Source organism: Musa acuminata, chromosome BXJ3-8 (genome assembly GCF_036884655.1).
Source record: "Musa acuminata AAA Group cultivar baxijiao chromosome BXJ3-8, Cavendish_Baxijiao_AAA, whole genome shotgun sequence".
NCBI classification, from domain to species: Eukaryota; Viridiplantae; Streptophyta; class Magnoliopsida; order Zingiberales; family Musaceae; genus Musa; species Musa acuminata.
The window spans coordinates 7136995-7152796 of NC_088356.1; the positions used below are offsets into that span (position 1 = coordinate 7136995).

At 37.5% G+C, this 15802-nt stretch overlaps 2 protein-coding genes across 2 annotated transcripts; one reads left to right on the forward strand and one right to left on the reverse strand.

Moving 5' to 3' along the window:
• Positions 1 to 835: 835 nt before the first annotated feature.
• LOC103993378 (small ribosomal subunit protein uS4y) lies at positions 836 to 4820 on the reverse strand. The gene is made up of 3 exons (XM_009413411.3): positions 4706 to 4820; positions 4174 to 4555; positions 836 to 1213 (listed from the first exon to the last, which is right to left on the reverse strand). The coding sequence occupies exons 1-3, from the start codon at positions 4731 to 4733 to the stop codon at positions 1030 to 1032; spliced, it is 594 nt and encodes a 197-aa protein (XP_009411686.1). The 5' UTR covers positions 4734 to 4820; the 3' UTR covers positions 836 to 1029.
• A 9296-nt stretch (positions 4821 to 14116) lies between these two features.
• Positions 14117 to 15140, forward strand: LOC135645203 (protein SRC2-like). The gene has a single exon (XM_065163365.1). It carries the CDS (start codon positions 14164 to 14166, stop codon positions 15022 to 15024), a length of 861 nt encoding a protein of 286 aa, XP_065019437.1. The 5' UTR covers positions 14117 to 14163; the 3' UTR covers positions 15025 to 15140.
• The last annotated feature ends 662 nt before the right edge of the window (positions 15141 to 15802 follow it).

Sequence of the window (15802 nt, forward strand, 5' to 3'; positions counted from 1 at the left end):
AAATGTTTTGGTTGTATTCATAAAAGTCTAGTGACGTTCCCACTCCTCTCTCTTTCATGCCTTGTCCAGTTGCCGAGGGCCCATCTAACAGGCATTTTCTTTTGTTTTCTTTGACTCGAATGCAGAGTTCTTCCTCCTTCATGCCTTGTCCAGTTGCCGTGGGCCCATTTTCGTTGACTTTTACTACTCCCTCCTCCATGCCTTATCCAGTTGCCGTGGGCATATCTAACATGTGTTTTTTGTTTTCTTATTCTTGTGTTTCTTTGGCTTGGGAAGAAGGCAAGTGTTCGCTACTTGAATTCTCCGCTAACATCAAATAGGATGGCGTGTTACTCTAATAAGTGATCTTGGACTCTCTCTCTCTCTCTCTCTCTCTCTCTCATAATTGTCTATTTAATTTTTTTGTCTGAAAACTCGAGATCCAAAATGTTTGATTTGTAAAGATTAGCAGAGGTGAAGAATGAAAATGTTTTCATGAGAGAGAAAACAGAAACAGTGTCACCAAATATTCTCTAGTTTGAAGTTTTTGTTTCAGAAAGGGAAATAAATGAAAAAGGCGTATGCTATCAATGAATGCCCCTATTTTAAGTGATTTGTCCACTTTATTCCTAATATTTACTAATAATCCATCTTTCAAATGAAAAAAAAACAACCATAATACTTAAATAAATTTATTCTCAGACGAAACTAATGATAACTTAACAGCATTTATCGAAGCAGCAAATATGGCAAATTCATCAACCTTATTGTTTACACGAAGACTAAACCATAAAGATCGAAACATAATAAATAATGATACCTCATTCACCCAATTCATATCTAGCCGAATCAGCAATGAAAAGAAAATACTTCATCATGTCAAAATCCAGCAAAATCCATCTGCAGATGGTAACATGGAAATGACAGGGAAAACTGAAAGATGGGAGTTTCTTACCTTAAAACAGGAAAATCTTGAGCAAATAGATAGAAACTCCAAGTCTAATGAAGTGTAGAAAAATTATTAGGTCAGGCACAACCAAAGCACAATGCTCATTCCTCGTCGTCCTCGTCGCCGTCACCTCCAGCTGCCTTCTTTGCAGCAGCCTTCTGGTTCTTTCTCTTCACCCTTCCCGGGCGACCTCCACCGAATGGACTTGTCAGCGAGAAATCAATGTGCTTTGCAGAATCCACTCTGACCATGAATGATGGGATGTTGACCACTTGCCTTCCGACTCTGTAAGCAGGATCAAATGAACACAAACTTAGATGATGCAAAATTATACGTATACCTATATTAAATGAACACAAACTCAGACTATTGCCAAGCCATTTGTCTACACAAAGGATTCTTCAAATAGGGAACATGTGGAGGCATTTTCAAGTCAATAGGAATTACCATTAAAAAAAAGTCATCGTGTAACCACAAAAGTAATTGAATCTTAGAACGAGAGAAGACAAAGTTGAACCATAATAGATACAGAAAACTAACCGGATTTAGATTCAGAAGTGAAACACTAGTCTCGAATCCCTTACCCACTGGATACTAGATGAGCACATCTAAGTTTAGCTTGGCTCTACAGGTGTCATGACAAATAAAATATAGGTGATGCAAGATGTAATATAAACAAAAGCAGTTTCACCACAAAATTTGAAACATGAGGTGATTGACATTCCGCTATATTCTCTCCCTCTCTACAACTACCTAATATACCTTGTGACTGGAAAAACTTTAAAGAGATAAAAGGAAATAAAAAGTTGCTTTTGTGCATGCACTCAAACATGTCTGAGAGTCTTGCAGATGTTTTCATAAGCATGAACTTGAAACTATCTTCAAGATTCTTAAAAAAACAAAGGTGGTACTAAAATCAATTGAAATAACCTTGCAGGATTACACAGTCAGACCAGTCTTGCATTTGAATCTCATCAGCCAGGTACACAAACAGTAACATTCACCAAATAACGAATCATAAATCCACTAAGCAATATTGATTTTAACCCCAATTGAGGAATGCATTGCGCCAATGACAAGCTCAATGGTCCGTACAGATGATCAAATCAGGTCATTTTCTAAGCCCTTTTAATCAGATTTTAAAAAAGGGTTTAGGTAGAATGCAGTGAGTTAGGTCAGATAGTCTCAAGAAAATGGGGATATATAGTGTTAACTAGCTCTCAAGTCAAATACAACTATGAAAATTCAAACTTAAGTTGCACCCATGGCGGTAATATCTGCACTGAAAGAAAAAAGGAATCAGAAGAGGCAAAGCAAGAAGACAATGACAAGGTATAACGGCCTAACAAACATTAATATTTAATTGTAGTAAAACAAAATATTTGATTTTCACCTACCTTGATTTGGATCAACAGAAGCTGAACAAGATAGGGTGAGCCTATAAAGTTGTTTGATTATTGAGCCAAACCCATCAAAACTATCTCAATCCACTGGAACTTGTGAAACTAAATCTGAAACAAGGCAAGCTGCAAAACCTCCAAATCGATGAAAGTTTCAAATTATAGAGACTACCAAACTGCAACTCTTTTTATGTGGCTAATGCTGAAAACAAACTGAAATGTACACAAAGGGCTAACATCCCATTTTATACTTCATTACCTACCTCTTTGTAAAATGTATTAAACCATCCCTAGTTCCATTTGAATGAGAAAGAAATGCTTTAGGATTTAGCTAGCGGGCTCCTCTTTTGTAGGAACTGAACAACTTTCAAACTCTTACAATCACAAAATAATGAGAAATATCACAAAAAACAAAAAAAATTTAAAAATCTTGAATTACAGAATTAAAGGCTGAATTTAGGCTCAAACTTGAGCAGATGTAGTTCCAACACACAAATAGCATGATCTTGTTGCTCGACTTAAGAATTCATGGAAAATATTCAAAGTAGGATGTTATGTTCATTAAACTTCTTTGATGATAAGAAAACATTCGACGCCCAGCTACTAACGCAACATGCAGATTATTTTCCAGCAAATACAAACCACGAATCCGAACTAAAATAGATACATAATTGGAAAAAAATATGATACAGTAATCAAACAAGAATTTTTAAGCATCTGAAATAATTGTTACAAGAAAGGATTTAGACACGATTTATGCTATCAATGGGTTCATTACTTCATACATTCTGTCATCTCTACTTCAAGAACAAGAACAAATTGAATAGCAATAACTTTTAGAACCAGAAAATTAAATAATTAATGGCAAAATGAGAAGAACAAGAAAGCAAAAAGTAGCATCAAACAAGAAAATTCACACTTTCAAAGCATGCATGGGAAGCAAATAAACATAATAATCCCATATTTAATTGTATACCAAGAAAAACACATTTGAACATCAACCTACAAAAACATTACAAAATCTCAGCACATACATGTAAGATATACACCCAAGTGATCCTATGTAAATAAGAAAAAGTAAAATGTTGTCAACAAGGAGCACCTGTAAGAATTCAACAAATGAGAGAAGACTTATTTATGAACAATTCAATGAGGTATTTTATTTGACTAAATTGATCGCATCTTAATGGAAGTGAACAGGCAGAGCTGTCAAGCACTGAATTAATAAGACTATAAATAAACCTACAGAAGACACACTGAATACTCCATGCACAAGGTAGTAAACAAAGTAAGACATTCCAAGCAGAAAGACAAATTTGGACGTTGATTGGATGTTGATCAAATGCACCACCAGAAAAGCTACCTAAAGAACAAGTAGATGCAACATGAAACACAAAACCACAGAGAAGAATCCTCATCTATAATGCAGCTTATCAAAAGAGAAACTATCACACATGTCAAAAGGAAAACACAAGGCAGATATGAGCCATGAACAGAACATTCAATGGTCAGCAACGAAAATGCTAGAAAACAACTACATGACAGAAAACATACAACATGCAAAGTAGCATAATGCATACCCTAATATATTCTTTTTGTTCAGAAGTGGAAATTGCAGGAATTCCTAGAATATTAGCAAATATAAAATAAATTAATCATAGCCAAAAATCTTCTCATCCAATCAGATAACCTGTCAGACTACCTTACCTAGTCATGTCCAAATAGAAGAGGCAAAAATTATCCTAGCAATGATATCACAACAAAGCTGTAAATGGGAGCTTTCAACACACAGTTACTCACAACGACAGTGCGCATTATTAGTCATAAAAGGAGGAGTTGGGCAACCTGATGTGACGCTGCCTGATCAGGACGCGAGCGTGGTGGATGGACTTGGCCATCCCGGACTTGAAGACGAGCGTTTGAAGGCGGCGCTCCAGGAAGTTCTCGACGGTGAGCGCGAGAACGTAGTCGAGCTTGTTCTGGCCCTCCTCGAGGAGGCCGTACCGGTTCATCCGGCGGAGCAGGGCCTCGCCCTCAAAGATTCGGCGGGGGTTCTTCTCGTCGAGCGTCAGCAGATCCCTGGCGGCGTTCCGGATACGGCTGAGCGCGTATTGCACCCTCCACAGCTCGCGCTTGCACCGGAGCCCGTACTCCCCCACCAGCTTCAGCTCCGCGTCCAGCCGCTCCTTCTCGTACGGGCGGCGGGGCTTCTTGAAGGTCTTCCCATCTGCCAAACATCATCCACATTTACTAGGGCTTCTCGATCAGATCTCGAATTCCGAAAACCTCCTCAAAAATTTGCGGACAAAAATCTTCTCAAATAATCCCTATCAAATCCAAAGTATCAGATCATAGATTAACGAAGAGAGGGGCTTACAGTTGCGGTAGAAACTGACATGAACCATGGCTGGTCTGCCGCCGCCGTCTCCGGTTCTCGCCTCAAACGATTAAGAGTGCAACCGAGGGCGATTCGGCAAAAAGGTACCATTTTATACGTAGGTATTCCAAAACCCTAAACGTTGCCACACCGACGTCATTTCCCGGTAATTGGGCCGGACTTTGAAATAGGCCCATTTGTTTTCATAGGCTTCTGATGGGCACGTTGCGATGCATTATTCCAGGTCTCTCTCCCGTTCAAATAAAGATTATAAATTTCAATAAGTCAAATTTTATTTTCAATCTATTTGATTGCTTAAATTTTAGAGATTTAGTTTAATAATACATAAGTAATCAAATTTAGATTTTAGTATGATAAAATTTATAAGTATTATATCACCATTAAATAATAATTATAATATCAAAAGTTGTCAGACACAAAGAGGGGGTTCGGAGCCAATTGAGATTCATTTGTAGATTTATTACATATTAAAGTGAAACTCTCCTAGAAAACTATGTAGAGGTTTATTGGATAAAACCCCTATGATACTTAAATTAGTAAGAATTGAAAGGATGCGATTAGATTAGATGTGGAAGTAAAAGTGTTCAATCAATCAAGGAGTGTTCCTAGCTAAAAATGCATTTGGGGTTTTTTTATAATGTGGTAGGTGATCAAAAGGTTGTGACATAGTACGTTCAATGTAAGAATATGAGATATAATTACAAGTTTCATTTGGTCATCAAAGGGTTGTGACATAATGTGTCGAAATAAGAATATAAAGTAACTTATCAAATCAACTTCCTCAACACACGCGGCCAATCCACATGGCATTTGGTCATCATTGGCTCCATGCTGTTAGCCTTGCATGGTCGAATCCACATGGCATCTCAATTGAATGAGACTAGAGTGTCGGGCTGGTAGAAAAGATCGGTTAACTAGATATGGATGATGTGTCAACAGTTGGTCACTTGACATATCTCCCTTATCATCTATGCCCCATCATTTTGATACATGAAGCAGGATCAAGATATGAAATACCATTCAATAGGATGTCGACAACATCGGGCACTTAATAGATGATGTTTCATCCATAAATTATCGGATTTAATTTGTGTTGTCATCATAAGGTGCTTTATGAGTAATTTAGCTATGTTGTCATTATAGGATGTTTCATAGTTAATTCATACGTGTTGTCATTACCATAAAACTTCATCATAGATTTGGTCGTATTATCGTTGCATGATGCTTCATGTCCAATTTAGTTGTTTCATCATTGGAGAATTCTCTTATGTTCAATATGATCATGTCATTATCACTGGACACTTTATGGCCAATTTGACCTTATTATTATCGTATGATCGATTCAGTCACATTATTGTTGGGAGATGTCCCTTTGGACAATTCAGTCATATTGGCATCCTTTATGTGTCATGCACATTGCTCACTTTTATCACTTTCAATCCAGAATTATATAACATACCCTAATGCATATTGTGGGTCATCATCATCGCATCGACTTCTAGTAGACCTATCGCTTTGGGCACATCACCTAATCTATTTTAATTTGATCCCTGATATCATGAAATGATTACCTACAGATTGCATATGTGACCTAATAGGGAAGCTTCATTTGTCAACTAAATCATTAGGGACTCATGGAGATCATAATCTTGTGATAAATCCTTTTTGGCCAATCTCACATTCATATATTATCTGTCCAAGCTACCTATCATGCAAACTAGGGTCTCTTGACCCTTATAAATAGAACGCCTCTTCTCTTTAATGACGTGATTGAGTTGTAAATAATAATATGACTAAATTGCTTGAGAGTATATATCTTGACGATAAACATAATTGAATCAATCATAAAATATCATAAGATAATAATATAATTAAATCAACCATTAAGCATCCCATGATGATAATGTGGTTGAGTCAACCATGAAGCATCCTCTCATGATGATAAAGTTTAAATTGGCCATAAAATATCCTACAACGATGATATAACTAAATTGGTCAAAAAGCATCCTAGAATGACATCATGACTAAATTAATCATGAAGCACCTTACAACAATAATACAATTGAATCTAATAAAGAAATGACTCTCGATGACATAAATAACTTAGGCATAGAACATCATGAAATAAGTGTTTGACGTAGCTGACAACTTGTTGAATGGTACATCATGTCTCAACCCCACTTCATGATAAGGGAGATATGATACATATGTAACTATTGATGTGTCATCTTTGTACGCTTGAGTTATCATTTTTTCAAATGGATAATACCTTAATCTCATTTAGCTCATATATCATGTAAGATCTGACCCTATAAGGCTAACAACATGGTGATAACGAGGTTATCGATTTGACCCCATGATGTTGGTCATGAAACATCTTATGATGATAATATAGTTGTATCAATCGTGAAGTGTCCTATAATAATAACATGCTTGAATCAACTTGAAAAGTATCTTTTGACAATAATACTACCAAGTCCAATGAGGAAATGACTATATGACATAACCAACATAAGCATGAAATATTGGCCAATAGCCTATTAAATGATACATTATTCCTAAATCTTACTTAACATATCAAAACATACTGGTTATTTTCACTTAAAGGACATCATGCCCACATTTTGATCTTATTCGATCAACACATCATATAGGATCCGACCCCTACAACACTACCGATGTGATGCCAAAGAGGGCATCGATTAGACCCCATGAGATTGAATATATAAGACTAATGAGAAAGCTAACTCGATAAGTCATTACTTTATATCCAATTTTAGTGTGGACGGTCAGTGTGGACGAGGGTATGGTTGAGGTAGTGCGTCATATAATGGGACCTAGGGACATACATCGAGTCGTAAAAACATCTATGTGATCGGAGTCCATGAACCCACACCAGTAATGGGACCACACTCATCTCCCTTCAAATTGACACTGTCTCTCGATCTACATATGTTGAACAATAAAATATCTCTTAAATGACTACTGATTAACCACATCAGGTGGATTACTTTATTGTATCGATCAACTCTAAAACTCACAAGCTGCCCACATTAGGTGGATTAGTTCACTAGGCTGATCTGCCCACATTGGGTAGATTTACTAGATCGATCAACCACAAACCTCTTAATTTACTCACATCAGGAACTCTAGCTCTAGGTTGGTCTATTTACCCACTTCAGGGCAACCTATTGTGGATTAGCCAATCAACCCATCTCGTGCAAAATCTTATTTGAACACTGAGCAAGTTGGTTTTGTGTTAGAGACACTTGTAGGTATAAAGGATGTGTCAGCCATTGGGATTTTTTTATCTATGGAGAATGCCTCGGTTGCTCTTATCCATGAACGATGTAATGCACATTAAAGATGCTTTTGTTCGTGAAAAATGCTTCGACCATTGGGATCTTTTTTGTCCTTAAAGGACTCATTGAATGCTTTAAATACTCTCGTCTGCGAAGGATACATCGCGTTTTAAAGATACTTTCATTCACAAAAGACATGTTAGCTATTGGGATGTTTTTTTTTCATGGGGGATGCATCGAACACTTCATATGCTTTCATCTATAAAGGATGTATCACGTATTATAAATGCTTATGTCCATAGAGAACATATTAGATGTTGGGATGCTTTAGATCATTTCAATCATGCTAATAACGAAGGAAGTATCTTATGTCATTTTGACTGCACCATCATTGAAAGGAGCGCTTTGGACTATGTTGATTGCATTATTGTATCAGTTATATTTGCTAGTTATAGGTGCCCTGTAAGTCAATCACATGAGAGATGACACGTGTGACTAGACACGTAATTTTTTTGCTTATTATTATTATTGTATTCTCTCACTTTATATTACTTGTTGCATATATATATATATATATATATATATATATATATATATATATATAATGATTTCTTTAGACCTGTGCAATGGGAATCAGATCGTGATGAGAACATGATAATAAGATTAATTCACCTTTAAACACAGACCCTAAATAATCCTGATCATATGTTACTCAAGAGGGACATCAAGATAATCAAACAAACTAGTGTACTGTATACCCGTCCATATGATGGAGGCGACTTGTCTCATAGTTGTTTGTGTGGGGACACTAAAGATACAATGTATGTACTCATTGAAGAATGAGTTCACTGATTGATCCACTCATAGAATGTTGGATGATTGATCATACCTCATTGTCAGATAATGATCTCGTCGTCCTAGTAGTGTACTTGGTACTTAGACTTGAGACACCAATGATGCTTTCTATGAGCACTCTACTCTTTGATACCAAACTTATAGGTTTAAAAGTTTCAGATCTAGTACAACGGGTCATCGGGAGTGACAACCAATCTTACGAGAGTTATTGAGTGTTGATAGAGGATCATCTACTTTCGATATAATGAGAGAAATGTCCTGTGTATTCTTACTCAGATAAATCCTTAGCTAAAGTCATTCAAATTGAGAAAGAAGAGTTCTCCAAGAGAATCCGATTAGAGCGAGACTTGATGAGAAACTATATAGGTCTAACAACAGCATGCTCGATATACAGTCTCTAGGATATTAGATATATGAGGAACTATCTAGTAATTAAGGATAGATATGTCTAAATGATTGGATTTTCTTGTATCGTCTAGGGACCGCAACGTAGTGGTATAGTACGTCCGTAATCGATAAGTCGAGTGAATTATTATGGAGATAATAATTCACTGAGTTAGAAGGAGTTCTAACATATATGACTCACGGTCAGCTTGATATTGAGCCTAGAGGGTCACACATAAATGGTAGGTATTGTAACAAGTAGAGGTTCATATATGACATATCTATCGGAGCCCCTATCTTATTGGATATCCAATAAGCTCTTGAATTATTGAATCTTATGGATGAGATCTAATAAGAGCTAAGAAGAAATTATTGGGTAAAGACTCACTAATCTTTGAGTAATTGGATGGAGAGCTAGTATCCAATAAGGCATGATCCATTAAGGTTAAGTTCACTGGGGGTCACTATAAATAGGAGAGAACTAAAGGTCTATAGGCTAGGGCTTCGTGGTTGCCACCTCCTATTCTCCTCTCCCTTTCTCCTCCTCAGATAGTAGATATAGAGATTTGAGGAGCGTCGTCGCAGCCTTACTGTGTAGATCACCGCTAGAGAGAATGATACTTAACCTCCTTCATCCTCTCCTACAGATCTATAGAGATTTAGGAATATACGATCTCCCTAGGTAATCCAACTATCTCACACGTGGCTTTTCAGTTTTGCGAGTTTTTACGCACCGATCTTTGCACGATGATAAACACCTTTTTGAGAAATTTGAAGATTTTTGTTTTATGTTTTTCCGCTGTTCATGTGATGTCGCCCTTAGATTTCCTAATGATATTAACATTAAACAGAGAGCTTTAGGCTATGTCGTTCATGTTGTCATTGTAGAGAGTGTTTACAACTATTTGTCACAATATCAATATAGAGAGTGTCTTGGATATTGTCGGTTACACTATCACAAAGAGTGCTTCAGGTTATGTCAGTCACATATCATGATCGTGAGCGCTTTGGGTCATGTCGATCATTCTAATGTCATGAAGAGTGCTTTGGGTTATATCAATCGCAATGCCATCATAGAGAATGCCTCAAGTGGTGTCACCAACAAGAGCGCTTCAATTATGTCAATCGTCCTTTGAGCTATGTCAACCATGTTGCCGTCGTAGAGAGTGCTTTGAGTAATGTTGATTATACTATCATCGTAAAGAGCATTTTGACCATATTTTCATCGAAGGGAGCATCTTGAGCCATTTCGACCACATTATTGTTAAAATGATTGCTTTAGATTGTGTCAGTTGTGATGTCATCATAGAGGGAGTTTCTAGTTATGTCGACTGCACTAACATGATAGAGAGCATCAATCACACTATCATCATGGGGGCTCCTTATACCATATCAATCACACAATCATCATAAAGAGTGCTTCGGGCCATATTAGTCATGTTGTTATCGTATAGAGTGCTTTGGACTATAGCTATACTAATATTGTTGAGAGCACTTCAGGCCATGTTGATTATGTTATTGTGATAGAAAGCACCTCATGCCATATTGGTTATGTTGTTATTATAAAGAGCATCTTAAGTTATATTGACTTCTTTATTATACTAGAAAGCACCTTAGGTTGTGTATGTGGGTCAAGGGTGGAGCACCCTTGCTATGGTGCTCACTGAGTGGGTTGACAAAATAATGTTCTTATAACATTGGCTCTCTTAGTACGAAAATGATAAAAAAAATATAGTGATGCTTGGATTAGCCCAACTCGAATTAGGACTATAAGCATACAAAATATGATGTGGCCAAGAGGAAGATTCATATGCTCACTTGGGGGCTGAGGGCGGCTTGATCGCATGCTCTATGATTGATTTATATAAAGACTAAGGTCGAATGAAAATTTTGACATAGTATCTCTAATGCTCAAGTTAGTAGTCGACAATGATAGAGTAATTTTGGTGAATAATAATTAACCTTAATTATCATGCCCAAAAGTTGGTTTAACCTAGAGGAAATATTTTGAGGTATGGATGGAGGAGTTCGATAAACTTAAGTCTTAGGGCAAAGTGACGTCATTTGTTGATTTACCCTTTTGGACTTAGATTTGAACTTGGATGCATAAGTAATTAATTAAATTTATATTTTAGTGTGGTGAAATTTAAAAGTATTATACCATCATTGAATGATAATGACAATACATTAAAATTTCTTAAGTATCTATATGTTAAGATAAATTTTGGTTGTCCAACATGTAGAGGAGGCGAGGTCCATTTCTAAGTTTATTTTAGGTTAAGGTGACAGGAGGCTAGGGGATTGGGTCAATTTAATAGCGTTAACAATATAGAATGCTTTATGATTAATTCAACCATGTCATTAATAAGAGATGCACCTTTGGAAAATTTAATCATATTGATATCAGGAATTATCTCTTTGAGTGTTTGAACACGTATGTATGACTCGTTGTTCAGTGTGTCATGCATGCTGCTTACTTTTATCACTTTAAATTTTGGATTACTTAATAAACCCTATGGTAGTTCAAATTTGCTCATGCGAGTCATCACCATCGTATCAGCTTCTAATATGCCTGCTATGTCAGTCGCATTGTCTGATCTGACTTGATATAAATATCCTGTAATGATTACATGTATATTGGGTACATGGCCTAATATGGAAGCTTTACATGAGTTGTTAATCAAACCATTAAGGATTCAAGGATATCATAATTTTTGTAAGTAATCTTTTTTAATCAATCTCATACTATGTCATTTGTCGAAAATCATAAGACGAATGAAGAGTCTCTCAACGTCTATAAATAGAGGGTCCATTCCTCAACACCAACATGACTAAATCGCCCAAAGGTGCATCTCTCAACAATAATGCAACTGAATTAGTCATAAAGCATCATGCAATAATGGTATACTTGAATCGACCATAAAATATCTTTGGATGACTATGCAATTGAATCGACCTTAAAACATTCTTGACGATGATGATATGATCGAATCGATCATGAAGCGTTTGATGACGACGATGGTATGACCAAATTGACCATAAAGTGTTTTGCAACTATGACATGATTAAATCATCCATGAAGTGTATTAGGATAATGATGTTATTGATTCGACCATAAAGCATCTTGTAATAACAACATGATCGAATTAACCATGAAGTGTTCCACAATGATGATGTAATTGAATCATCCATAAAGTATGGCAACATGGCTAAATTAGTCATGGAGCATTTTTGATAACACAACCTGAGTCTAATAAGGGAAATAACTCTCAAAGATATAATTAACTTAAGCATGAAACATCGCCCAATAACTGCTAGATTAGGTTGACAACCTATTGAATAGTACATCGTGTCTCAATCCCACTTCATGCATTAAAACATGATCAAAGAAGATGATAAGAGAGACAGGATGCATAAGTAATCATTGATCCATTTGGACAAACAAGTTATTTTCGCATATCTAACACCTTAACTAACACCTTAATCTTATTTAATCGATACATCACACGAGATCCAACCCTACAAGACTAATAGCATGACACTAACTAGGGTGTTGACTTGACCTCACAATCTTGATCGCACGACAACAATGGGAAAGTTGAGTCAACAAGTTGTTACTCCACATCCCATAGGTTCGATTGATAATTTCACACCCCATTGGTCCGTAAATAATACTCATAATTATTTTTTATATTTATCATGATCTCAATCCAAGGTGTTCGATGAATCTTACTATAAAAAATCCCTCTAGGTGTGTTTAGAATGCTCTCTTTGGCATCTGATCAGAGCTTCCAAATTCTTATTAATTTAAGCATCAAAATATCTTATCAAGTACACCCCATATAGCCCCTTTTTTTTAAGGATCTCATATTGAATTCTCCATTCTCCCTGTATCTCAACTTTAAACCCTTGCTGTGTGTTAGACAACCTATCCTAACTCTATATTTGTTTAATACATCGGATTTATTATTTAATGAACTTAATTTAGGTATAGTTTAATCACATATGGGATGTATTCGGATAGGAAAAAGATACATAAATTCGATTCCAATTTAAATACCTACATAAATACCTAATGGATATAATAAAATTGATAAATAATGGTTAGAGAACCTGTCAATTATATATAAAAAAATGGTCCTAATAGAATTGGTAAGAGAACCCCACCAACTCCGTCTAGAGGTGAACATGGGTGCAATCGTATTTCTAAAATTACATTTAGTCTAAAATAATTCATATTAAAAATAGTAAAAAATTAATTACTTTTATTTATTTATTTAGAATTATTTTATAAGAAAGTATCCATGCAGTTGATTGAAAATTCACGTTTTATTATTGAGCACAACTATAATTTACGTTTGGAAAATTGTCAAAACTGGAAACCTATTTTTTTTAGGACGTTCACATATTTTTGCCTATTTACTCTGAATGAGAAACTTCCCTTGAAGTCATGCCATCGTCGGCGACTTTGGCACTGACCAAAAGCCAACGCGGGCGTGACTCCGTCCACAGAACCGCCTCTTCTAGGTTTTCAGCAAAGCCGGTCGTCCCAACGGATGAATAATTGTGACCTCAGTCATCCGTCAAATAAGAAAGGCCCACACGGCCTCGTTTTTAAAGCTGGGCCCGCCAGCCTGCGACGGGCTCGACCGCCATACCGTTCCTTGCCACATGGCTCCATTTCCGAGCTCCACGCAGCAGGTAAATACGGTATTATTGTAATTTCATAGTACAAACGCGTAAACAAATACGCGAAGCTGCTACGAAACAGCCGATACCGCTTCGCCAAAACCGACATAATCATTAAGTCGCTATATAATGATCGTCGGTCGTCTTCCCAAACCCCAAACGCAGCTCTCTCCAAAATCTCATCGTGTAGTATTCCCAGATCGAACCATGGCGTTTAGAACGATGGAAATCACCTTGATCTCGGCCAAGGACCTCAAGAACGTCAACGTCTTCTCCAAGATGACCGTTTACGCCGTTGTCACCATCTCTAGCGATCCCCGCGTGTGGCAGCGCACGACTACCGATCGCGAGGGCGGCCGCAACCCGTCCTGGAACTCCACCCACCGCCTCACCGTCCCCAACGACGTCGCTCATCGCCACTTTCTCCACATCCTCCTCCGCACCGAGCGCGCCCTCGGAGACCGTGACATCGGCGAGGTCCGCGTCCCTCTCTCCGATCTCCTCGCCGGTGCCGGCGATGGCCCGCGGCCCGTCCAGTTCGTCAGCTATCAGGTCCACGGGATGACATCCGGCAAGCCCAAGGGCGTCCTCAACTTCTCCTACAGCCTCAGCGAGCGGGTCTTGGCGCCCGCCACCGCGTCGGCCGCCGCCCCGTTCGACGCCCACCGGCCTCCGTTCACGTCATACCCTGCGGTCTCCGCCTCGCACTCAGCGCCGTCCTCGGCGAAGGCGGATGAGCCTGTGATGGCGTACCCGCCGGGCCCCAGCTCGGCCCCGTATCCCGCATACGGGGCAGCGCCGCCGCCGTATCCTCCACAGTCGGGGTACCAGCAAGCGCCACCATATGGGTACGGTTACGGGTACCCTCCGGCGGGGTACGGGTACGGGGCGGCGCCGGCACCGGTGGTACAGCCGCAGAGGAAGAACAGGCTCGGGATGGGGTTGGGAGCGGGGCTCCTCGGCGGTGCCCTCGGCGGGCTTTTGATTGGGGACATGATGTCCGACGCCTCCGCCTACGGCGCAGGCTACGATGCCGGATTCGATGATGCCGGCGACTTCGGTTTCTAAAGAAGACGACTTCCTCTTCCCTGTTCGTTTCATCATGTCGTCGATGTTGGTTAGTGCAAATTAGTGAATGTATAAAGTTTTAGAGTGTTCGATATTCAATTCTTTGTTCATCTTTAGATATACTTTATTCATTAGTGTGGACACCACACAGAGCTCAGTGTTTTGGAATCCTCAATCCTGTAATGATTTAGTTCAGATCATCATATGTTAACTTACACAAATACATGATTGGGGATTCTGATAATTAATTTGGACTTGGTTGAACTTAATTGAACCAATCCTCTCCATTAGAATGAATATAGAAATTTTGATGCAGTCAATCGGATATTTGCGTCCTTTGATACTATATAATTTCACAAATATGGATTTCAATTCGTATAAAATTATTCTTAATTTTGTTAGAATAATTATTAAAATAAATAAATCATTAGAAATTCCTAATGTTTTTAATTATTAATTTACAATAGTTAGTAGAGATTTACAATAATACATATGTAAATTTTTTTTCTCTTAACTACAAAGTCAAAGTATTAGTTTCTCGCTTTTGTTATGTTAATCAAACAATAATAATAATATCATAAATTTTAACTATTTAAGATCAATTATATAGATCTTTTGTCGAAGATATGAAAAATATTATATGTTTAGTTAAGTTAAGAGTATTTGATAAATAATAGATAAAAATTATATTTTAAATATATATTGATGTAATATTATTATAAATTTACCCTTCTAATATTTTAAAATTTTAAATAAATAAAAATACAACCTATATATT